Genomic DNA, 27406 nt, shown 5'->3' on the forward strand with positions numbered 1-27406 from the left:
GTGTTGAGAAGCTTGCAGTTTCTCAATACAACACTAGAATATGAGCTCCTTGAGGGCAGGGTCTGTTTTCACCTTTGTTTGCACCCCCAGTACTTAGTACTATGTTCAACATTTCTTCAGTACTTAATAAATGCTTGCAGAAAGACTATATTAAAATGTTCGTGGGTGTTGATATTTAACAAAAATCAACATGTTTGCTGGGGATCTTTTAAATGGAATTCTTCAAAAGCTGTCTCTTCTTGCATTCCTATTTTAAAAAATTTAGAATGACTAGAAGGTCAAAGAAAAAAATTAAATCAGATTATCTTATGAAAGATGAGCTTGGTAAATGAGTTAATAACCTATTTCATAATGAAAGAAAAAATTTTAAGATCCTAAGGAATATGAATCCATTCAGAGAAGATAGATGTGCAGCCCTTCCTTGATATAGATAAACTTCAGAATACAATATATGAGTTGACCAAGGTTATACAATCAGGACCTATTGAAGCGTGACTTGATCCTAGGTCTTCCTGGATTCAAGGCTGAATCATTACCATACTACCTTTCTATACATTTAGCAGACTCATAAATGATTGTTGATTGATTATTCCATCTTTTCCACAAGCATATAGAATCAGCCACAAAGGACCTTAGATAGCATCTAATCCAACTTCTTCATTTTGCAGATGTAAAATCTAAGACCCAGACGGTTTAAGTGAATTCAGCCCAGCTAGCAACAGAGCTGAGATTAGAAGCTGAGTGCCTAAGTCTGGCTCACTACAACAGGCTGCCTCTATGAAGTGAAAGTGTCAAATTAAGGCATATCATGTGCCTATAGATAAACTGCCAAATTAATAACCCTAACAAGGAAGAAAATGAGGTCAGTTTGGCATAACTAATTTCCAGTGAATGTATGTTGGATCATAATAGCCATAGATTTAGAGCTGGAAATAGTCTTTCATGATCATATATTGTACCCCTTTCATGTTCTGTAGAAGAGGAACCCAATGCCCACAAGAGAAAAGTGATTTGTCCAAGATAACAAAGGTAGTAAGTAGAATAAAAACCAGTTCTTCTAACTACAAGTACAATGCTCTTTTTACTACCACATATTGTCACATACTCTATCTTTTCTGAGCGTTAGAAATTCTACCAAAGTCATACCTGTGTATGTGATTATATATACTTAGGGACATAACTACTCCCATACAATGGAAGATCATTATTGAAAAGAATCATGTGACAGATCCTTCCATAGCAAATAATTACTCCTAAATTAATCTGCTTTGTAAATGTCTGATTTTTTATGTTGAACTTTCTTAAAGGCATGTGGTATATCTTAATTTAACAGTTTCTCTTGATAGAGGCAGCCTGTTGTAGTGATCCAGACTTAGGCTACACCATTTGTGTATAGTAGCCCCATTTACTTATTTCCATCCATACTGTTATCTGACAGTTTATCCTGTTTTTCCCATTCAGGCTACAGGTTTCTTAAGAACCCTAAATTACATGGTATGCTTTTCCACAATGGACAATGACAAATTACTACAATGTATATAGGGACTGAGATGAGGACTGGATCTTTAATTTAACTGTCATGGAGGCTGCAGGTTAAGGAAACTCCCTCTTCCAGTACTGTTTAGTACCTTCTCTGCAACTTCCAGTCTTAGAGAGTTGCGTAGACCCCTAAGGGGTTAAGTGAGTTGGTCGAGGAGGCTATACAACCTATGTACCTATTGGAAATGGGACTTGATCCCAGGTCTTCCTGGATTTGAGCCTAGATCTCTACCATGCTGCCTTTCTACGCATTTAGTAGACTTTTAACAAAAATTTAGTGATAATATAATAATGATGGTACCATGCAATCAGGATAGAATTTTAGTTATACATAGTCTAACATCAGCAAATATATGTTGAATCAAATTGAATTAATTCTAATGCCCAAGAAAAGTTTCCCAATAAAAGTTAGGGATCTTCAAGTCCTCAAATAACTAAAGTTTTGTGGTTTTTTTTTAGTAAGCACAAAAGACAACAACCTCTGTTTCATGCCTGAAAGGTGTCTCTTACAAAGAACTAAATGGATACTTCTGTTCTGAAATCAACTCAAAGCTCTCCTCAGATGTTAAGAATGAAGCTATAAAGGAAGACAGAAGAGAACGTGGCAGAAAGCACAGATACGGAAATGGCTATGAGTATTAGAGTCTGTCTGGAACCACAAATTAACTAAACCACAAAGAGAATATCACATAACCATCCATGGACAAGTCATCTACCTACTAAGCACGAATTCTATTTCTCTGTAAAAGATGAGATTAAGGCAAATAATTGTGCAGGCATAGACGTCATAGAAATAATTGCCTTAAATCCAGTTAGACAGACACAATCCAATCTAATTCAATGAGCCTTTTGAAGAGTCTTCTACGTGCAAGGCACTGAGCTAGGAAATAAAGTTGAAATGAAAAATATTCCCTGGTCTTAAGAAGCTTACATCCTACAGCAAGGATACAACATATAAATAGACGGGTTCAAACATTATAATTTGAGGGAGCAGAGACCACTAATAACTAGCAGGGATTCTTAACCTGGGGTCCATGAACTTCAAAAAAAATGATAATTATATTTCAACATAGTTTCCTTTGTAATCGTATGTATTTTGCTTATTCATTCAAAAACATTATTCTGAGGAAGACTCCATCGATTCACCAAACTGTCAAAGCTTGCCAGATGCATCATAGAGAAAATCTCTTCATAGGCATTGGTTGGACAAATGGCTACTAAGGACCCTTACTGATGACACAAAAAAATGGTTAAGTACCCTTGAACTGAGAAGGAGAGAAAATATCTCTCTCCCATAGGAAACAGCCCATGAGCTAAGACTGGAATGCAGTTACAGATTCTAACAGGTAGAGGTGAACATGGGGACATGGGGAACTGACTTTTCAAAAGCACAGAGGAAGGAAATGGCATGCCAACCTCAGGGGAAAACAAATAGTCTAGTTAAGCCAGAAAAGAGAATATGTAAAAGAGAGAAGGGCAAAATAAGGCTGGAAAGTTAGGCTGGGGCCAGATCGTAAAGGGTTTCAAATGGTTGAGGAATTTGTATTGGATCCTAGATGCCAGAGAGTCACCGACGGCCTTAAGAGGGGTTATGACATTGGCAAGCTTGATAACTGTCATCAAGAATATTCATGGAAGAGAGATGCATGACTAGCAATTGGCTCCAGAGGGTTGGATTAGAAATAAAAAAAACTTCTCAATAACTGTTGTTGTTCAGTCATTTGAATCATGTGACTCTTAATGACCCCATTTGGGGCTTTCTTGGCAAAGATACTGAAGTAGCTTGCCATTTCCCTCTCCAGCTCATTTCACAGATGAGGAAACTAAGGCAGAGTTAAGTGACTTGCCCAGGGTCACACAACTAGTAAGTGTCTGAGGCCAGATTTGAACTCAGAAAGAGGAGTCTTTTTGCCTCCAGGCCCAGTACTCTATCCACTGTACCACCTAGCTGCACCCTCTCAATAATCAGAATTGAAGTTGGAATGGGCTGCCTCAGGAGGTTATACATTTCTCCTCACTTAAGGTCTTCAAGCAAAAGCTTGCCAGATATATCATAGAGAGAATTTTTTTTTCAGGAATGGGTTAAACAGAACTGAAGACTCTTCTTGATCTGAAATTCTGTGATTCTGTCACTCTGGGTTTGGAATGATTACCTGGGCAACTGTGAGGAAGATAGATTTCAGAAAGAAAAGCCTGGAAAGCTAGGAGTCCAATCAGTAGCCCATTGCCATCATTCACTAGGGATGTATAAGTGGAGAAGAGGGGATAACTGCCGGGTCAGAATGAACTGAGACTACACTAAGGATTAGATAAGGGAGGGGGTAAGGGAGCCAAAGGAAAGTGAAGATTCAAGGATGACTCCATGTTTATAACCTTGAATGACTAGAAGGATAGTGGGACCCTCAACAGAAATGGTGAAGTTTGGAGGAAGGATGGTTATGAAGAGGTTCCCAATGGTTTTTGCTCCATGAACCATCATAACCTTTTTTTTTAAAAGTGTTAACACTCTGGTAGGGATTGGGCTTGAATATATAAAAATATATTTGTAATGTAATTTGGCAATTATTTACTACTTAAGATGATGTTAAGAATTTTGAGCACAGCCTCATTGCACATTGCTTTGAACCCCAAAGGAGTTCACAGACCACTAAATGAGAACTACCAGAGCAGAGGATTTTAAGTTCTATTCTAGACCCGTTAAGTTTGAGATTCCTTTGGGACATCAAGCTAGAGATACCTAAAAAGCAGTTGGCAATATGACACTAGAACTCGGGATAGAGACTGGAGCTCATACAATGATCTGGGCATCATCTGTAACAGGATGATGGTTGAACACATGAGGATCAATGAGATCACCAATAGAGAGTATAAAAAGAGAAGAAAAGAAAACCCAGGAAAGACCCTTGGGGAACATCCAAAGTAAAAGGCACACAGATACTAACAAAAGAGCTGAAAAGGAGAAAAAAGGACAGTAAAAAACCAGGAGAAAGCACAGTTACTGCCTTTCACATTGTGGGGATCAGGGGCACCCCTTGATCTGGAAAATCTATGCAAATTTTTTTTGCCTTCCCTTCATACCAAGGAAGAAGTCTGAATTATTATGGTATTACAAGATAAAATATGCTGATATTATATAATACTATACATATATTTTACACATTTTTGAGTTTCTAAACTTTTTCTGTGTCATCTACTGGCCTTCATGTGTGGCCTGTGACTTCCATGGAACTCTCCCAACATTCCCATTTAATTTCTTATGCCAATCTGCAATATAGCAAAACCACAATAGGGAAAGTCACAATGGAGAAGGGACAACTGTAGTGTCACAAAACTATAGGGGAGAGAAATGATCTAGAAAGAAGTGTTGGTTAACTGTCAAATGCTACAGAGAGGTCAAAAAGAGGAGCAAAGAGAAATAGCCATTAGATTGAACAGTTAGATCTCATTGCTAACCTTGAAAAAAAAAACCAACAATTTCAGTTGAATGTATTCAAAACTGGAAGAGACTAAAAGGTCAGTTAGTCCAAGCCCCTCATTTTACAAATAAAGAAACAGAGGTTCAGAGATATGTAGTGACTTATCCAAGGTAAAATAATTACATGGCAGAGGCAGGATTGAAATCCCAAATAAGGAACTCTGACTCTAAATCCAGGAGTCTTCCTAACACATGAGATCTCTTCACATTGAAAGTTATTGTTTTTTAATTAACTACCCACTGTGTAGCACATTGGCCTCCTCGTAAATTTAATAACACTTAACTCAAAAGGCAGAAATATGTGAATGGATATCTTTTGCCTTAAAGTGAGCTATTAAACAACACTGAAAATACTTATTTCATGAAATAGCAATTTAAAGTTCATACAAATCGTTCAATAAAAAGGACATTGTGAATAGTTGTTGCTACCTTCTCATCTGACGGAAATACTAAGTCTTGACACATCTGCTGAAACTTACCATTAGATATTTAGATTTATGAGTAAAATTGCTAGAATTGTAAACTTAATACTTACACTAAGCTTGCAGATGAAGTTTAAAAGAATCATAAACCTGCAAAGTTCTTCTACTTTTTCCTAATCACATTCACGAATGGCATCCAACCTTTTCTAGATGATTACGTAGTCAAATGATAATATAATGATAAAAAACAAGAAAGATACTACATTCAATGTATTTTGTTTGAATCCACTGCATATTTCATTTAGGTCTAGGTCAATTATTAACTTGCATAATTGAGTTATCTTCCCATAAGACTTTGTGATTTTGACCTTTCATGTATCTTTTTTGTAATACAATAAAGACTCAAATAGTCTGGATATAGTAGAATCTTATTGATTTGGGAGTAATCAATATTAAATTAATGATCATTCTGAGGTAGATTTGGTTGAAATTTATTTTACTAGTAATCAAAAGCATAATTCACTATGTTAATACAATTAAACTTACAGGGAATATGCTTAAGAAAAACCTTTTTTTAATCCATCCTAGTGTGTGGTTCAGTGGATATAGCTCTGGCCACTAAATTGGGAAGTCCAGCTTCATAACCTACCTTAGACAATTACAAACTGAGTGACCCTGACCAAGTCACTTAATTTCTCTATACCTCAGTTTCCTCATCTGCAAAATGAGGGCATTGGGCTCAATAATCTAAAGTCACTTCCCTTTCTGAATCTATGATTCTATGATCCAAGCTAACTACAAACAACCTGCTTGTTAAAGCAGGAACTTCTTTGTTAGTTAGCAACTGTTGGTTTAAGTCGCTGTATGTATTTGGAAATGATAAACCATTTGTAGCTTTAAAATATATTATAATTTAGATATTTAACTAATTCAAATAAGCCTCCCTCTGAGTTATTGTAGGCTGATAAGGTTTTACTGTATTGTGAATATTAGTATAGTTTTACTGTTAAATTCTCAAAAAATCCATTCTCTGAAAACTTGACAAACCAAGTTATCATTAAAGTATAATTATTATTAAAGTATAAATGTGAAGGAAGATCTGGTATATAAAAGAAACTATGTCCTGCATTCACCATCCAATAAGCTCAGAAGCAATGCATTTATTTCCCAAATGCAAAAAAAAGATGAGAAACTTGCCTTTTTTTAACGCTATTTTTGCTTTATTCATGCAGTGTCTCTGGATTCTTTAATTAAGAGAATGGCAGGGAAACTTACAGAGTCTATAGACACATTCTCCCTCTGGCAAAGTAGAGTTTTATGCTGATTACTTTGCATTTGCTAATGCAATTATACTGCTATTTGCCAAAAACTGCATTACCCAACAGCTGCATGGTTTTTAACTGATGAAACCCACTGTGGTACAAAAAAATTAAAGAGTTCTGAGACATTAGTTCCCTGTGACTTAATGTATAAAATTTAGAGTTACAAGTTTAGAAATGACTATTTCTAGAAGAAAAAAAGTTCTTGAATGTGTCCTGCTTAAATTCATCTTCTTATCACTGACTTTGGAAACTGAAGATTTGGGTTCAAAGCAAACCTCTGATGTTCACTACCTCTATGATCTTGGGCAAGTCTATTAACTTCCTTGGTTCTCAACTTGCTCATCTACAAAATGAAAGAATCAGATCAGATGGCCTCCAGAGGTCCCAGCTAGCTATAGATGTAGGATCCTATCACAGCGTAACCTAACTCCCTTGTGACTAAATACAAGGAGGCTTAAATTGATGGGTGGTAGGAGGCTTCACAACTGTACCTTTCCTTCATCATCACATGGAGTATGAATCTGAAAGTAGTCTTTTTGTGTACAAGGAGGGCGCTCCATACATTGGCTAGATCCTTCATCTGCAATGCAAAAAAGTGAGTTTCAGAAATGGAGCACTTCATTTTGGATGCCAGAAAAAAAGGGAAATGATTGAATCAACAAGTGAGATTGAAATAGATTCTGATTCCCTCTAAGACAAAAGGGATGCTGTGTTTCTCTTGGCTCTTTTATAGTGATAGAATATTGGAAGGGTAGTTCCTTTTTCTAAAGACCAACATTATTTAAACATATTTAATTATAAATTGGCTATTTTGATATCATAGCAAATCTTCTTAGCTCCAGTCACATTTACTCTACCCAGATACTGGGAGCTCTCTGTTTCAAGGAGAGAACAAAGAACAGTAGGCTCCCAAAGTATTGTAGGAAAAGCATTGTAACAAAGGAGAAACTGAGGACAAAAAGCATAAAGAGTAAGAACTCAAACTGCTCTCACTTTATAGTTTAGCCAAGAAAGACTTTCATACCACCCTTTCAGTTTTAGTATTTTGTGCATTTATATGATATAAAAATCCTATTCAGAAAGAAAGCATAATTCCTCATGAGAACATCCCTACCTGCAAACTGGGTGTCTTCTTTACATTTTATGCATTCTTTAGCACCTTTCTCAGAATAGGTGTTTCTAGGGCAAACCTGGCAGTTGGATAAACCTGGCTTGTCACTGAATGTGCCTGGCTTGCAGGGAAAACATTCTGATGTGTATGCAACACCTGTGAAATAAAAGAACAGAGACTGAATGGGAGGAAAGATATAATACAACCCAGATAACATGTCAATTTCATTTCCATGATATGATGGTACATTGAAAAGAGAGTTGGATTTGGAGTTAGAGGAATTGAATTTGAATCCTAGTTCTGTCCCTTACCACCTCTATGACCTCAGTAATTCACTTCATCTCTGAGCCTCAGTTCCCTCCTTGGTAAAAGAATTTGAGCTAGATAAGGTCCTTTCTATGTCTGAATCAAAGATCCTATAATCTTTTGTATTCATTCTTTCCTACTGCCACCATCCTAATTCAGATATTATCTCTCATTTGGAATTTTTTCATATCCTTCTAATTGTTCTCCTTGCTTCTAGTCTCTTCCCTATCTAATCCAAACTTTACACAACTGCCAAAGTAACCTTTCTAATCTATTGAGCTAATTCTCAAAAACCTTCGATAGCTCCCTATTCCCTCTGGATAAAATAAATACTCCAAGGACCTCCACAATCTCAAGCTAGCTTTGTAGCTTTATCACGTAGCTACTCTCCTGTAAAAGAGATAGAGATATGTGATAAAGCCAAAATCCCTTTGTGTAGGTTTTTCCTCATTCCTAGAATGATCTCTTGCCCACACTTGCACATGTTGAAATCCTCCCCTTCTTTCAAGGACAAGCTTAGGTAGTACCTTCTCAAGAAAGCCTTCCCTGATCCCCGTTTACTATAAGGGACCTCTCCTATTATTGATCTTCCATAACACCCTACCTTCTACAAATTTACATGATAACTTTCACTGCCTTCCAACCAATGATCTCTCAGCCAATGATCTCACCACTTAATCTAAGAGGACAAAAGAAGTCATGACCTTCCTCATTTCCTCTACTCCATCGCTCAAAATCCCTCTATATCTTCATTTACTCTCTGTATTTGCTTCACTCCCTGAGAATCATAGATCTAGATCCAGTATAATATTTCATTTTATGTATGAGGAAGTTGAGGCCCAAAATGGTTAAATGATTTGCACCACATCCCCAGATTGTAAAAGTCAGGAATAAAATGTGAACCAGGTACTCTAAATATTTTCTCTGAGCTCCTTCCACTGGACAGAGGATGAAGTGGTCCTTCTTACATGACCAACTGTTGTCCTCATGTCATGACTGAGGTCAAAGACAGAAACAAAGTTCCAATATATTCAAAAATATTCACAGCAGCACCTCTTTATGATAGCAGACACAACTAGAAATAAACTGGATGCCCACAAATTGGAGGATGGCTTAGACAAATCCAAGTTTACAAATGTAATGAACTATCACTATGCGGTAAGAATTGACAAATAAGAAGTATTCACTGAACTAAAAAAAGACTTATATAAACTAAGACACAGCTGATAAGCAGAATCAAAATAACAAATATACACAACTACAGTAATGTTAGGGAAAAGGTCACTAAACTCCGAGTAAATGAAAAACCAATAATAGTCCCAGAGAACAGATAATAAAAAATAACTCTATCCTCTCAGAAGAAACTGAGGAAGAATGTTGCATACTTGAGGGAAGTGGTCATTGTGTGGGGTGTTTACACAGAACTCTTTTCCTTTGTTATTATGAGAGGGTTCATTTGGGGGCAAAGGTAGGAAATGATTATCTCTAGAAGTATAATTTTACTGGTCAAAGAAAAGGCATCAATAAAATTTAACTTTAGAAAGAAGGAAAAAAACTTCCACTTGACCCTGCTGTCCCCTCAAACTATTATCTGATATCATCTTCTCCCTGTCTCTGCCAAACTATTAGAAACACTGGCTGCCTCTACTTCTCAGTTTCCATTGTTGGATCCTGCTTTTATCGCCTAAACATGGTTTTCCCTGGAAGCTCTGTCCTGGACCTTCATTTCTTCTTTCTCAACTAATAAATCTTGACCTTTTTGTGGGATGCACCCCTTTGGCAGTCCAGTGAAACCTGCCTCTTCTCAGAATATTTTTTTCATTCATAATTAAAGGAAACATTAAATTTCAGTTAGATGGTTTTTTAAAATGTAATTTTTTTTCTCCCTGAGTCCCTAAAAACCTATCCATGGACCCCTTGAGGATTAAAAGTTCATGCTCTAAGACCCAGGAGAATGATTTTTACTAAGACTAAAAATTGAAAAAGAAAACTACTTTGAAAGACTGGTCAATGCACTGATTGGCCATGACCCCAGAAGATAGGTGCTTCTGTAGGAGTTGATGAGAATGAAGACATACATTTTCAGAAATGCCAAATGTGTGCGTTTTTCTTGACCATACTCATAAGGTGAAAGGAAATGTTTTCAAAAGGAATTGGAATGGTGGATGATAGTGATACCAAAAAAATTAATGATAGGAACATGGATGAAGTATTTTTTCAAACTGGAAGTTCCCAGTACTAAAGCAAGACAGCTTTAGTACTAACATGCTGAATGTGTTTTGTGTCTTTAAAAAAGAAAACCAAAAAGCAGGCTGTTTTTAATAGTGATTCATGGTTTCATGTATAGTCCACTTTTTTTCTGTTCTTCTTTATATATGGAAATCCTCATTTCCTGGTGTTTGACAGGTTCAAAATAAAAAAAAACATATTATAAATGGTACTGAATTTGTGAAAAAGAATTGTCTTAAACCAAATTCATATAGTTAAACAACATCTTTCTTGTATATAAACTTCCTTATCCTTTGTCCACTTCTTTCCATGGATACCCTGGTTCCAAGGACTTTGAGTGATTCTAACACTATTGTACAACGTGGAATCAAAAGTCATGAATGTTATGTTCATGTCATATTAAAATTTCTTCTGCCTTTGGCATTACTCTCAACAAACATTCCTTGGGAATTTCCAAACAGCATCTGACATACCACGAGATGTCAGCCAGTGGAACCCAATTTCTAAAAGACATCTATCTGTAAGGCACAATTTTTTTCTAATAGTTTATTTATTTGTAACCAATAGTATCTTAACATTATATATAATTTAAATAGCTATAAAATTAAATTACATATTATCTTGCAAATAAATTCTACTTTTTCCTCCTTAAAAAAAAACACCCCTGTCTAGACTCTCTCATAATGATCTTATCTACCCTCTTAAGATTTAAGTATTACCTCTATGCAAGATAGTGATAGGGACACTGGAATTCCCTAGATGAGGAAACTGCATCTACCAATTCATGTCAACACCTTCTCTGTATTTTATAGTCTTAGAGAGTTGCTTAGACCACTAGAGGCTAAATGATTTGCCCAGAGTCACAGAGTTGGTAGAACTTGAACTCAGGTCTTCTGACTTCTACTTCCCCATGATACTACTCAGATAATAGTGCTAATTCTAGAGCTCATGTATACTGGGCACTAATCTAGTCTTTTCTGGGGCCAACAGATGTGTACGTTTATCAGAATATCAGTTATAGTTCCTTTGGCCACTGTTCCCTCCTGTTTGATTGCTCCAGATAGATGATTCCTAAATCTATTTCTATTCTCTCTTCAGAACTCCAATCCTTCATTACCAACAACTTGGTGGACATCACCTGAATGTCTCAAAAATATCTAAAATTCAGTATTTCAAAAACAGAACTCATCTTCTTTCCCTTTTCCTCTCCTCTTTTTCAGTTGATGGTGCCTACCAGATACCCAGTTTCAAAACATTAGAATCATCTTTGACATTTCTCCCTCACCTTTCGTGTCCCATCAATTATTGAAGTTGTCAGTTCTAACTCCATATTGCCTCTTATATCTGTCCTTTTTCTCTTCATTCACATAGTTCTTAGCAATTCTCCCTTTAACGATCATGATTACCTCCAGATTGCCAATTCCTACCTATGCAACCCACCATCTATACAGACGCCAAAATGTTCTTCCTAAGGCACAGTTCTTACAAAGACACTTCCCTGCTCACAAATTTCCATTGCCTTGAGGATAAAATACAAATTTCTAGGCTGGCATTTAAATCCATCACAATTTGGTTCCAGCCTTATTTCATGATTCTCTTCATTCGCACTACATTGTAGCCATATTGTACCATTACCTGTTTCTTGAATTTGGCATTATCTTATCTACTACTTCTGTATTCTCACATTTGCCTCTCCTCATATTGAGAACATGCTCCCTCTTGAGTTCCATCTTTCAAATTCATTAACCTTTTTGCAAGGTACTGGTCAGGTGCTACCTCCTACCCAAAGTATTTCTTCAATCGGCCTTTTTTCCCTCACCAAATTACCTGGTGTTTTCTTGTCTGCATGCATAATAGGTGATTAATGTTGGTTATGTTGAACTGAATTAATGTATTTGTCTTCTCCTCTTGCTAGAATGAAAGTCCTCCGACAGGACTTTGTCTCATCTTTGAATCTTCAGCACCCAGCACAGCATGTGCAATGGCACATGCCCTATTACCCTATGACATTGTAGATGCTTAGATAAATGTTAACCTATTGAATAACATCTAATAGACTTTTCTACCAAAAGTTAATTGAAGGAAAAACTTTAATGAATTGAGATTCAATGTTTTTTCTACTGTGTCACCCTCCTCGCCTAGGGTGGTACAATGTAAAAGTCACTGAATTTAGAATTGGAGCAACTGGGTTCAAAACTCAGCTCGGTCACTTACTAAGTGTATGACCCTGGGCAATTTTCTAGGTCTCAGTTAAGGAGGATGGACTAGACAGCCTTTAAAGTCGCTTCTGGTTCTAAATCTTATTTTTAAAACCAAATTATTTATCTGTGTGATTATAAGCCACCAGTGCCTACTTACTCAATCAAGTGAATGAGATCATCAAAGCCAGATGCTTGGAAAATTTGCAATGGACAGAGTTCTAGACTTGTAGTTATAGATTTTGGATTTGAATCATTTATTACTCTACCTCTTAAGATTTGCATTCATAGTTATTTTTTGCTTAGTCTTTCATAATATTAGCTTTCATTCCTCATGGAATGAGGTGCTTGGGGTATATTCTAGGGACATGTCATACAAGAGGAGGAAACAGACCTAAAACTTGGCTATCACCAATCTAGAAAGTAAATTAACCATAAGCATAAGATGGATAGTTGATTATATACAGTACACTAAAAATGTTTCACTTTATTTCTCTTCTATCTGAAACTATCCTAAACCTCTGGGACCAAGTCAGGAACCAAGTTATTTAATCTCTCTCTGGGTCTCAGTTTCTTCATCTAAATTATCAGGGACTACACCTTTTTATGTGAAAAATTTGGCTACTAACAGAGGGAGAAAAATAGCAATGGTGTAAGGAAAACTAATAAAATCCACTTAGGAAGAAATGCAGTCACTCAAATAAAATACAAAGGAGACATAGACTGTTCTGAGGACCAGAAAGAGAATTCCCTCTCAGATAAATGTACTGTGAGGACTTGTTTGAAATCAGTGCAATAACTGTGATGAGGATGGTTTCAAGGCATCACGGTCTATCAGCTTATATGCAAGTAAAGAAGTTTTAAGGTTTTAAAGGTTGTATCTGACAAACTTATAAATCAAATAATCATTTGGGAATTGTGGGAAGGGTTAAGGACTATTGGCTTCATATACGACTCAAAAGTAGATTCCTTGAGTTTTATCTCATGAGGTAAAGTTGAGTCATTGAGCTCCCAAATGCATTGATTTGAGAGCATAAGAAGTCAGCAGGAGAAGAAGCCATAAAAAGAGACAGAAGAAAAAGGAAAATAAGCTGAGCTCTGAAGAAGTCATAAGAATCCTGGGACTAAATTTAGAAACTAACAGGAACCAAGGGGACTGAAGGCTTTGTAGCTGCATTTTGGGGAACTTGTCGATTGTAAGAGAGGTATTATTTTGTGATTAGCTGGAGAAAGGTTGAGTCAGCTGAGAAAGATCTTCAACTATTTGGTGATATGAAGAGCTGAATCCTGCAGCTGTTAGAGGGTTCAATTTGTAGTTCTCCAATGCCATCTACAGCCTGAGAGAAGAGAAATTTCTCAGGGGTGCTTGGTTGCCCTTTATTATCTTTTCTGGTTTGAGAAGTAAAAACAGAAGGGAGAAGACAGACTCTTCATCTGTTTTTCTGTGAAAAAATGACTGGCTTTGCTGAGAGTCCAGTGGATAAAGCAAAATTCCCTTGCCATTTGTAGATCTGAAAAGCTTAGCAGCTCTCTGGCTTATGGGAACTACCTGTCACTGGGGGAAAAAAACATAACACCTCTTTTTAGCTTCTTGTTAAGAGGTGGCTGTGAGCTAAAAGAACTTGACACTACTTCATGAGCTCCAGAGCAGAAGAGGAGTACGCTTTATCAAGCAGGAAAGCAGCAAAGACCAGAAGGGTCTGTCCTTGCAGAGAAATAGCTTCATGTAGGATAAATTATTCCTGAGGAGACCAAAGACAGCAAAGCCTACATTTCAGAAATGTGAGTTGCCCCTAGGCACATGGGTTTCTCTATTCATGCATCTCCCTGCTAGGACTCTATAAATGCACGTCCCCAGTTTCCCATAGACACCACATATATTGGTAGACTGAGACCAAAGTTTATGGGTCAACTGTAATGTTTCAGATATGGCTGCTCTGGGAGTAAAATTTATAATTATTGTGTGAGGAATCAAATTTATGATTATTCCTAGCCTTTTCTTCTGAATAAATATTATGACTATTATTTTATTGCTTTTGTCTAATCATGTAGTAAATAGTTTATAGTTAAGAGTCAATGATATCACAATGACTGATTAAGTGGAAAGAGGAAGTACAATGGTAGTGGCTCAGGACAGACAGACACACAGACACACACATGACTCTTTGTCTCCCCACTGTTACCCTCTAGAATTCTGAGAAAACAAATAGTGAGTTGCAGTCAAGTGGCTATGTTGTACATTACCCTCCTTCTCAACACCAGACCTGCTGGTGTAAAAGCAGATTGGAATGACTAAGTCAGTCCAGAAAGACAGAGACAAAAAAGAGATAGAGACAGAGCACAGAAGGAGACAGATAAAGATACACACAGAGACAGAAAGAGAAACAGAGTTAGTGTCCACATTACTCCTGGGATACATACAATATAAGGAAGTTATACTACAGGATTCCTAAAGCGCATTCCAACTCTTAAAGTTTTCTGTCCTGATGTGTGACTCCTGACTTGGCCAGCAGATGTCCTCATTCACTCATGTTAGCACCTCTGCAGCATTGTCTGAACTCAACTCATTCAGGAACAGAATTGTATATTTAAGAGATTCACTGTTTTAATAAAAAGTGTCCTTTGTGCGTCTGAGCTGAAGCATGCCTACATCAGCATGTTTTGGTTTTGGTTTTCTGTAATAGCCAGAACCACAGGGGACAACAGAGAGGCAGTGATCTTGCCATTTAAGGGATAAGCATAGGAGGAGAGGGAGATTTTCATTGTCACTTCTGTAACTGTATTAATGGTTTGTGACATTTTACATTTTCATAATGCTCCCCTTCTCTTACCTATGAACATACTCAGTTTTCTTTAAATATGAAAATGCTTTCTCCAGAGCTACTCACCCAAGCATTCTCTTTAGTGCCTCCATATTCATTCATTCCTTGCAATCTGGCTTCTATCCCTTCTTACCTTTTGAAACTTTTTCCACAAAACTCACTCATAACCTCCTAATCAAATAGCCTTTTCTCCTTGGTGTTGGTTTATCCCTGAGTCATTCTTGGGGTTTTTCTAGTATCTGTTTCCATAGTATCACTCCACTTAGTATCATAAGATCATAGACTTACTTATTAATAATAAGATATTAATGAGAATAAGAACATTTACACAGTGGCTGATGATTTGCAAATAGCTTTATAAATGTCTCATTTTTATCTTCATAACAACCCTGGGAAGTTATTGTTGTTCTCATTTTACAGACGAGGAAACTGAGGCAGAGAGAGATTAAGTGATTTGTGGTCTGTCCCTGCCTTAGAATGGACCCATTTTACAGAACAGGGGACTGAGAGCCAGAGAAATACATCAACATGCAGGTATTAAGCAGCAGAGACAGCATTTTAATCCAGGTCATCTGACTCCAAATTCTGGTTTTTTCCACTGTGCTTTCTTTTTATGGTTAATCTCTCCTTGAGTTCCATGACCCTGTGCTCTCCTGGTAACACTCCTAGTTCTCTGATTTTTCTTCTATTTCGGTGGTTCTTCTTGCACCTTCTATCTTCTATATGGAGAATTTCTGGTCTGTTTCTTCTCTATATTTTCTCCCTTACTAGTCTTATCTTTTTTTACTATGGCAGTGTTCAGATGACTTCTAAATCTACAGCTCAGGCCTCAGTTCCAGCCTCATTTCTTCAACTGCCTACTAGATTTATGTACCTAGATAACTGTTTTATTCTTCAAACCCAATACCCCTAAAAACAAAAAAGAACAGATTTCACCATCTTGCCACATGTTCCATTATTATTCCCACGGTCATCAATGGAGCTCAGACCCTGTTCATCTCTCACATCAACTACTATAAAAGCCTCCCCGTGGTCTCCATACCTCCAGTCTTTCTCTCTTCTAATCCATCTCCCACACATATGCTGGATTCATTTTCCTAATGCAGAAATATAATCGCCAGTCTGCAGCTCCAAAAGACTCGGGGTCCTTAGAGTCTATCAATTGAAATCCTCATGCTGGCATTCAAGACCCTTATCTAGTAGCAGTACTTTTTTCACGATACACTCTCTCACATACACTATGCTCAAGAAGAAAAAAAAACCTGACCATACACTTATCTTCCTAGCACATCTTGTATTTCCTTGACTCCCATACCCTGGAATGTCCTTTCTCATATCTCTACCAATTAAACTCCTACTCGTCTTTCAAGGCCAATTCAAATGCTACCTTCTCCATGATGCTGCTCCTGATTCTCACTGCCAGAAATTATTTTTTCCTCCCCTAGACTGCCATAGATAGTACTTTGGACGTCTCTTACAAGTATAAATAGGCTCTGTTCCATCTGAACCACAGCTGGAGGAATGCATTGAACTCTCAGGGATGAATCTCAGCTCATAGTTATCCTTTAAGAAAGGACACTGAACAATGAGAGGATGAGGAAAATGGTGAGAGACCTCAAAACTGTGCTATCTGAAGATCAATGAAAAGAACTGGAGACTTTGATCTTGGAGTGAAGGAGACAAAAAGGAGGTAAGGGATGAAGGCCTATTGTATGGAAGGGAAGGTTTGTTCTATTTTAGTCCAAGAGGACAAGAGAAATGGATAGAAATTAGAGGCAAATTTGAGGAAAATGAAGGGAGAACTTCTTAACAATACAAGGTAAAGAAAAGTAGAACAGGCAGCCACTGGAGCTGAGTTCTTGTATCACTGCAATTCCTCAAGAATGCTGTAGAGGTCAATTCCAGTGGAGGTCTATGCAATGTCGTCAATTCCTGCCAACTCTAAGATTTTTCTATGTATCTTATCTCCATCCCTAGATTGTATCCTCTTTGCAAGCAGGAATGATAGCTATTAATCTTTGTATTTGTCCCAAGTGCCTACAACACTGTTCTACACAGAGTAGGTTCTCAATAAATGGTTATGTTAAATCACATGACATGTACTTATCTTTTGAATAAGTAGCAATGAAATGACATAAAAAATAACATCCTACAAGCAAAAAACCAATTGGCAAATAACAAGGAACAAGCCTGAGTTCTCCTTACATCCAACCTGGCACACAATGCATTAATTCACTTTGATTCATCTTTCAAAGAACTGTATCAAGCTACATGTAGCATATATATAGATAGCTACGTATACTAGCTCACCATACCAAAAACAGTTTTTAAAAAGTTAAAGAATGTAAGACAGAAGTACATCTTATCTATTGGCAAATTAAAAAGACGTTGTGGGGGGAGGGAGTATGTGATGAATATACCTTCAATAGTGATGTTTTTCACTAGTACAGGTTTCACCACTTTGGATCCCATGAGGATCCCCGTGGTCCTCCAGTATAATATGTTTGTGCCTGATTTTAACATGACCTGTAAAGATAAAAGAAAGTCACTGCAATCAGGCAAGCCTGTATTGCTTCCAAACATACCAGAAAGCTTACAATCTGTTCACTCACACCATTTTCTTTTTTTCTAATTTATTACTTACTCACATTCTTTTTTTAAATTTTGAGTCCCAAATCCTCTCCCTCCCTAAGACCCCTCTTGCCCCCATCAAGAAGGCAAGAAATGGGATATCAATTACTCATGTGAAATCATGCAAAACCTATTTCCAAATTAGCCATGTTGCAAAAAAGCAATAAAAACAAAGCTAAAAAATTATTCTTCAATATGCATTCAGACTGCATCAGTTCTAACTCTGGAGGTAGATAGCATTTCTCATCATAAGTCTTTTGGAATACTCTTAGATCATTACATAGATCGGAATAACTAAGTCATTCACACTTGATCATCCTTACAATATTGCCATCATTATGTACAGTGTTCTCCTGGTCTTACTTTGCATCAGTTCATATAAGTCTTCCCAGGTTTTTATGAAACCATCGTGCTTATCATATCTTATAGCACAATAATGTTCCATCACAATCACATACCACATCTTGTTCAGCCATTCCCCAGTTGATGGACATCCCCTCAATTTCCAATTCTTTGGTACCATAGAAAGAGCTAGTATAATTATTTTTGTACGTATAGGCCCTCCTTCCTTTTCCTTCGATCTCTTTGGCATACAGACATAGTAGTGGCATTGCTGAGTCAAAGGGTATGCACAGTTTCGTAGCCCTTTGGGCATAGTTTCAAATTGCTCTCCAGAATGGCTGGGTCAACACCATTTCCTACTAGAAAATAACAAACTCATTCATCTAGACCAGGGATGGGGAAACTGCAGCCTCAAGGCCACATGTGGCCTTCTAGATCCTTGGGTGAAGCCTTTTGACAGAGTCCACGTTTTACAGAACAATCCTTTTATTAAGGAGATTTGTTCTGTGAAGTTCTAGATCCTTGGGTGAAGCCTTTTGACAGAGTCCACGTTTTACAGAACAATCCTTTTATTAAGGGGATTTGTTCTGTGAAGTTCGAATTCAGTCAAAGAGCCATACTTGAGGAAACTACAGGGCCACACGTGGCCTCGGGGCTGCAGGTTCCCCATCCATGATCTAGACTCTACCAATTTAATTCAAAACTAGTGACATGGACTTCAAAGAGATATGTGAGCTACTGAAATTTACCTTAATACTATCTATGAAGGAAGAGTTTGCCAAGTTATTGAATGGGGTGAACAAAACAAGGAAGAGGTGGGCTTTTCCACTTCAGAGGCTAAAAAGGAAATGATAGCAAAATCCTTTATTTGAAATATTTATTTACACTAAGGGCCCCTTTTTAGAGTGTGAAATACCCAACCCTATATTTATCTACACAGTCAGCAGCTGTTCATAGGTGCCTCTGAGAGCTCTGAAAACCAAAAAGTAAATAATGAGCTTGTTTGCTTCTTCTAAAACCAGTCATTTCATTAAACTGTGGAAGCAGCAACAGCAGGTAACAAGAGTGCAGTGTGTTGCACTATTAAAGTCTGCTTCTCTGGGTTTGATTTCCTAGCCTGATACCCCAAGTTACACCTAGCTCAGAGCAGCCAGGCCTTTGCTCCAGGGCACCAACTTCTGGTGGAAGAGTTCTTCCTTCCACCTACCCCACTCTGGGGACTGGGAGTGAGAGGAAAGAAGTCAGGGAAATGCATATCCTTCTCTCAGCAACCACACCAAGTCTGGCAGGAACTAAGAGATGTTGAAGACCACTACTAAAAGAATCATGTCACACCCCCCTTCCATGCCCTGCCTTACACTCTACCTCCAGAGGATTCTGTACCTATCACTTCCCAGGCCTAAGCTAACATGTCCCTACCACTGCCCTGTTGGCACAACTGCACCTGACTGGGGCATACTTACCTGGCCTGAGGACCTGCACCTGGCAGGTGTGGGCTCAAGCAGGCCTCTTCAGCATGCCCAGATCTCTGTTCTCCCCGCAACCCATCATCCTGCAGGGACAGCCCCAGGCACTGGAAATGCCACTTATAACTGTACTGATACCTCAAGTTTTTTCTATATGCTCTTTCTTCCGTTATAGTAGGCACTCTTCTAAGTTATCAATTAAGCTAACTTTCCTTTGCATTTTAGGTTTGTTCAGAGAGAACACTTTTCATGGGTCTATTATTATGCAATCTGGTACCCTTACTCTGATATGCAGTCTTGAACTGGTCAAACAGAAACCACATTAAAGAAAGCCTCACCAGCCACCTGTTTTATCTTGCCCAAGAGTGGAAAAAAAAGAGTTGAAGAACTTTTCACCTTGTGCCAGAGAAGGCAAAGAAAGCTCTCAGATGACAAGTGGCACTTAGACCTCCCCAATCTAGAAGGAGCATTCATGTAAGAGAGTCTGATAAGATGCTAGCCTCACTCAGGGGCTACAGATAAAGAAATGCCTTGAAGAAGTACATTCCATTAACCCTCAAAGGATCTGTTGCTGATGCAACAAAAGTATGTAGACATATTTGAGGAATCATACTAGCAGCATGCTGTTAAATATTTAACAAATAGATCTCAAAAAAAAAAAGTCCCCATGACACACTTTTAAGTTTAATCACATTATTAACATTTTCACCATCACTTTCTTAAATGTATGCAATTAACAAAACAATTAATCAAGCCCTGTTTTGGGGAACTGACTAATTTCTGAGATTTAAATGCTCACAATGAAAATTTTAAAAACTTAATTGAAGCTGGTTCTAGCATAGCCTGAGTATAACGTAGTTATTAATTGTACTATTTTTAAGCACTTCAAAAAAAAGGTTTCATTGGTGAAATAACAACCCATAATCTTCACTGGTAAGTTTAAAGCCCTCAACATTTCTGCATATTGATTTTGCATGGCACTATCTCCTGCCCGCAGCCAGGTGGCACAGCAGACAGAACACTGGGCTTGGAATCACAAAGACTCATCTTCCTGAGTTCAAATCTGGCCTCAGATACTTACCAGCTATGTGACCCTGGGCAAGTCACTTAACCCCACTTGCCTCAGTTTCCTCTTCTCTAAAATGAGCTGGAGAAGGAAATGGCAAACCATTCCTGTATTTTTTTGCCAAGAAAACCCGAAATGGGGTCACAGAGAACTGGTTACGACTGAAGAACAACATCTTCTGCCCACTATGCTCGGAGGGACAGGCATAGAGATGGAGGTTGGTAGGAACAATAAAAATCTACATCAGAAGGAATTTTTAAGAAACTATAAACTCATAGAATCATAGATTTAGGCTAGAAGAGACCACAAAGGCCATCTAGTCTAAACCACTTTGTAGATGAGAAAATGGAGGCTTAGAGGAGATAAGTGACTTGCCCAAGGTCACACAAGTACTAAATTGCAGAGCTGGGATTTGAACCTAAGTCCTCTGACTCCAGAACCATATTCTTTTGACTATACCCTTTCCCCTTCCCTTCACTGAACCTGAATGAAGGCAACTTCCTTCATGCCTGGGAATTACCTGTACTTTACTCCTAATTAGCATCTAGTTTTGTTTATTTCCCTGTGTTAAATGTCAAATTATTTAACACTAAATACAGGTGGGGAAGTGAAAAGAGAGATGAAAATGAGAACAAGAGAAGAAAAATACCGCAAGACTTACAGAATGAGAACCCCATTCTCCATTGTCTGTCAATTTTACCCACTTGTCTGTGGTGGAGTCCATCTCCTGGCACTGGTCATTTTGTATCTGTGAATTAAACACAAAGGCCCTAATTGAGCATCCTGAGGAATATTTTCCATTTGCTTCTGTAGCCAGCACAAGACTGTGCATAAGAAATTCTAACAATGCACACCAAACAGAGATCCCTCATCATAAGTAATCCCCTGGAGGGACACACAACAAAGCTCCAGGTGTTTAAATGGTGACTAAGAAAAAAGTCATGCCCTACAGCTATATGTAGGTTGTCTACAGCTATGAGTCGGCTGTTATTATTTTAAGGAAACCGTTATGACAATAAGAAGTAGGAAAAGGTTGGATTAGTTAGCAGTTGGGAGTTATTCACAGCAGGATTACTACATGAAGCAGCTATGTCAATAAGAACCAAAAATTAACTAGTTCATCGAAATACGTTATCAACAGACCCTGTTCCTGCAACAAATTGCTACTTAAACCAGGTGAGTAGCTAGGTAAGTGACTAAGACCTATGTCAAAGTCCTGAATTTTTATTCCATGGCAAATGTTAATCCTAAATTGGCTATTTTTTTTAAAAAAATTCAGTGTTAAGAGTTTCTTCCCAATTACATGTAAAAATAATTTTTAAACATTCGTTTTTTTTAAATTTTGAGTTCTAAATTCTCTCCCTATTCCCTCCCTAAGAGGGTAAGCCATTTAATATAGGTTATACATGTGCATAAATTGCTAAATATTAATAATTACTATAGTTAACATGATTCTCCCAACATTCCTCTGATTTAGGACAGTATTGTTCCTTTTAAAAAATACTAATGATTTCTTTTGCATTAATGTCATTGTCCAAAAAAAAAAAACCCTTCTCCCTAAATAGAATTCTTTCTTGAAATATTAGGCTTCCACATCTACAGAGGAGAAAAAAAGCATGAAGAAATTATGAAAAATGGGGGGGCATAAGAATTGGAGAGGAAAAACAAAGTGAAATTTTGCCCTGGTTTGAACAGAGTTGAGACTTGAATCAGTTCTTATCTCTTGCTCCTCACCTCAAATGATTAATTTCCTACTGTCCCCAGATCCCTCCACCCCTCCTTGGTCCTTGTCCCAACAAATGAGCTCCTCACATACATTAAGGGGAAGGAAAAGTTACTTCAAAGAACTACTTCCAGTAGGACACTTTCTACAATAACAACATCATTATAAATGCAAGCAACCTTGAAAACCTTGAGATCTCTAAAATGACCAGTTTCAATGAAATGGCCAACCATGATTCCAGAGGATTGATGTCAGTGCAGGTTACTTGCCTCCTGATAAAGAGGCAATGTATTCAAAATGCAGAACAAGACGTTTTTGAACATGGACAATATGGAGGTTGATTTTACTTGACTTTGCACGTTTCATTATAGAGAGTTTGTATTTTTCCTTTTTTCCCTTTTAAATAGGGAAGAGAGAAAATAGATCTTTATTAATTAAAAAATGGGGGAAAAAACACCCACAAAGACCTAGTACAAATAATGATTCCTCTAAATGTTTTGGCTTCGCACTATTCGAAGTTATAATTATGTAAAATGGTCAGTGATTTGCAAAAGGTAAAATATGGTTCTTGGTTCCATTGGTCCTGGCCCACTGGAAATATCCAGTCTAAATTTGATATTTCAACCACATCAAGAAACTCATTAATCACACTAATCAGGATCCACTTGTATTAAATACCCAATGAAGTCTGGTTTAATGGCATTTAAAAGTATGCCCCTTATAAATACAACAGCTGTTTTAATGCCAGTGTTAAGCTATCCACATATCAAGGCTGCCTTCTTATGCCTCACCATGGCATGGAAGTGACACTGAATTTTTGAAACCTATGCCGGAGGAGCTCTGACAGATTCTAACAAGCTGGAAATTACTGAGAACAGACTGTGTAATCTATTATAACCATTATCCAAGGACCATCTTTGCTACGTTCCTGCAGAAAGCTCTTCACTAGAAGGCTGGCTACCATGGGAGACAGTTTTTTTTAACCACAACTCAATAAAACCATCCACTAAGGTGTGGGAGGGATTGAGATCTGTATCAGTAGAGGAAATATTCATAGCAAGGGAATCGTGGATCTTATGCAGTATTCAAGTCATAAGAATCAGAGGATCACAGACTTAGATGGAAAGGCACCCCAGGGGCCACCTACTCCAACCCTCTCCTTTTGTAGATGATGTCCAGAGAGGCCACACAGGTACTAAATGGCAGAGGCAGAATTTATACCCAGGTTCTCCAACTGCAAATCTGTCATTAAAAACAAATAGAAATCTGAACATACTCAAGGAAAAAATAAGGCTTGGATTCCTAACTATTCTTTTAGCTAGAAGCAGCTTGTACCAAAGAGCAGACTTAATACATCTAGGTCCTAATTAGTACTAATAAGGAATCCCCTGAAGTCATCATCTTTATTTGAATTAACATTATTTAAAGTTGTAATTGTGTAAAATATGGTAATTGGTTTTAGCCCAGTAGAAATATGTAGCATGAATTCTAATAATTCAACCACTTCAGGAGATTCCTTGTTTGCGCTAATCAGGACCTAATGGGTATAATACAAAGACAGGAAACTGAAGATTGGGCTTTAGTCCTAATTCTGGCAAAAACAAGCTCAGTGATCTTGGGCTGTTCACCTTCACTTCTCTGGTCCTCAGTTTCCTCATCTGTAAGTGGAAAGACTTGATTCTAGTTTCTTCTAAAATTGACTTTAGCTCTAACATCCTATGATTTTCATGTCTACATGGTTGAGTAAATTTCATGTGTTCTAGATGCTTAAAGCCCATCAAGGATCAAGGATGAGTCAGAATTAACACCTAAGATGAAGAGTAGGAGCAGCCTTGGACAAGATAAAACAAGAAATGAGAGCTACTAGACATCACCATCCCTTCTGACAAATGCCAGGGAGAACAAAAGCATTGCCACTGTAAGGCCAAAGAATGAAATTTTATGCCTCCCTAGCACCTTTTACCTAGAGATCTCAAAGCATATAAAAGTCTCCCATGGCAGAGGTGAAATTAGAATCTCCACTTAAAGAGGGCCCCAAAGCTGGCCATGTCTCATTGCCCAGGCTTCACTTCGGACTTTCTCTACTGCATCCCATCTCTTCATCTTGAAGCTCACTCCAGCCCTGGAATAATTCCCACATTGGAAGCACTCTCAGCCTCTTCTGCTCTCCCTCTGATTGGATGACTCCTCCAAGAACCTCCATTTAAGGAGGGAGCCCAGGCCAGCCTGGACTCATTCCTCTCCAGGCTGCGTCTAGACCGCCCCATGCCCTGTGCTGGGTACCCTCCACTACTACCACCACCCTTACTGCCAACTTTTCAGCTTCTTTTTATATTGTCTTCCTCCATTAGAATGTAAACCCCTTGAAGGCTGAGACTGTCTTTCTTTTTACTTGTATTTGTATTCAAAGGCCTTAGTACTGTGCCTGGCAGAGAGTAAGTAAGCACTTAATAAATCCTTGTGGACTGACTGATGTAGAGAAATTAAAGAGACTGGATAAAGAGGTTTGAAGGAGCTTGTTCAAAGTAGGCCCTCCAAATTTGCCTACACAGGCAGTACAAAGCACAGAGTTAAGAAATTATCTGGAAATTTTAGCTTACTTAGCCTGTTTGACTAATTCAGGAGGAAAAAATAAAAGAGAGAGGAAGAGAAAAGAAAGGAAAGGAAAGGAGAGGGGAGGGGGAGAGAAGAAAGTAAAGGGGAAAGGAAAGGGAGGGGAAATGGAAAGGAAGGAGAAAGGGAAGAGAAGGAAGGAGGGACAGAGAGAGGGAAGGAAGGAAAAGAGAGGGGGTAGGGGAGAAGGAGAAGGGGAGGGGGAGGGACAGGGACAGGTTCAGAGAGAGGAGAAGCCCGCCTGAATGAGTGCCTTTCTTCTCAGCTTCATTTTACCTATGTATCCATAGATTCTCCATTTGTTCAGTCATTTTTCAGTCATGTCTGACTCTTCATGACCCCATTTGGATAGCACGAGGCATAAACCACTAGGTTTTCCTCTACTCTGGGAAACATTTCACAAATGAGGCAGTTGCTACAGGAGCAAATGTGCAACTTGGGTATTGTTTAGCAGTTTAAATATTTCATTGGATTTTAGAGCTGTAATGGGATTTAGACATCATCAAATCTAATTCCTTATTTGCAAAACTATTTTTGTAATTAAGGGAAGAGAAAGGGGAAAAGACAGACAAGGAAAGGGAGGAAAACACATTTACTCAGCACGGGAGTTCAGTGTTTTTGCAGCCACATGAGCCACAATAGATATTTTCCAAGTTATAACAACTAAGTAAACATTTTTATCTCTAGTAGCTAAATCAGTTAAAATAGCTACTACACTCTGTTACAATCCCATTTGCCAGTCCTTTCCAAAACATGTGTGAATTGTCACCCTTGAGATAAACTAGTCCTCCAGACACAGAAATCCTATACTCATTTGCATTTCTGAAATATTACATGAGTATGCTTAAATGACTAATTAAATCTCACAGAGAGGCATACTTTAAACTATAATGAAAAAAAGAAGAGCCTTTTAAATCCACGCTGGAATTCTATAAATACACACAATAGAATTTTAACAAAGTAGTGCCAGTCACTGAACTCCAAATAAAAGTGAACTTTCCAGGAAATTTCAATAAAGTGAAAAGTTCAAAGCAAAAGGCCAAGTGTTAGTGGCTACAAAAAAAAGAAAGTGAAATTGTCGATTGTTCTTTCAAGAGGTAAAATAATGTGATTAGACAATTTCAGACCATATTATTTCACTTTTCTCAGCAATCCAAAGGTAGAAAGAGGGCAAAGCATCAACCAATTTAAAATAAAGATGAATTATTTTAAAAGATATGCAATTTAAAAGCAAATAAAATCCAAGCAGCTATAAGAGAACAGGAGGATGCTGATTACAAAAACAAAGGAGTGAAGGGTAGAAGGGAGAAGCAAGATTTATGATATCAAAATTTATCAGTGCCTTCTCATTTAAATCTAAGAATTTAGTGAAGTGGGGGGCGGGGATGGGGAAGAATATAAGAAATTCCAGAGTTTTAAACCTCTTACAAAGAATTCAAAGAAGATGTTGTTGTCAATATATTGGTATTCAAAGAAGACATAACCAGACTTCTTTAGGTGCACTGCATAGATCAAAGAAACTGTGCAGTCATCTCGATTGGACTCAATGTAATTTCCACGAGGGATCCAGGAAGAGCTGTGGAATCAAAGCCAAAAAAAACATCATGTTAGTGCACAGGACTACCTTCTCTCCATTCAAACATGTGACCAGGGTAAGAAAGACACTGCCGCATGAGCCAAAGTACTGGGCAATGCAGAGAGGAGCCACCCATTCACCAGCAGCCTTCAAAGCCCATGTGTCTTATAGGAAAATATAAATTCCCTCTGCCACCTAACCTCTTGTATCCTGGGGAGAAGCTCTAGGATTGATGGCTTTGAGGTAGCAATTTGTCACCTCAAGTGTGATCACTGAAAATACTTAACTGTTCATTCTTTTTAGGTAGAATAGAAGATAAGACAGAAGCATTCTTCTTGTTAACTTCTCATTAACAATTAGTCATAGCCTGCCACACAAAGTCCCATCTTCCTTAATGATGTATGTAACTTCAAGGTCATTACACTGGAAAGGCTGTATGTAGCCAGTTGTGTGCTAATAAATGTTTAACAACAGGCTCTACAAACACACACACACACACACACACACACACACACACACCACACCCCACTTTTAATTTGCATTAACATTTTTTCCATCTCTTTAA

The 27406-nt window shown here is 37.8% G+C and overlaps 1 protein-coding gene across 1 annotated transcript in view; it reads right to left on the minus strand.

Moving 5' to 3' along the window:
- The window catches only part of ELAPOR2 (endosome-lysosome associated apoptosis and autophagy regulator family member 2), a 196938-nt gene that overhangs the window by 62637 nt on the left and 106895 nt on the right, over positions 1-27406 (minus strand). The window contains exons 4-8 of the mRNA XM_036762173.1: positions 26694-26841; positions 21591-21677; positions 17845-17950; positions 7873-8025; positions 7250-7338 (exon numbers count right to left, since the gene is read on the minus strand). Of these exons, the coding sequence (XP_036618068.1) occupies positions 7250-7338; positions 7873-8025; positions 17845-17950; positions 21591-21677; positions 26694-26841 (583 nt within the window). The remainder of the gene's footprint in view (positions 1-7249; positions 7339-7872; positions 8026-17844; positions 17951-21590; positions 21678-26693; positions 26842-27406) is intronic.

This window comes from Trichosurus vulpecula, chromosome 5 (assembly GCF_011100635.1).
Source record: "Trichosurus vulpecula isolate mTriVul1 chromosome 5, mTriVul1.pri, whole genome shotgun sequence".
NCBI lineage: Eukaryota > Metazoa > Chordata > Mammalia > Diprotodontia > Phalangeridae > Trichosurus > Trichosurus vulpecula.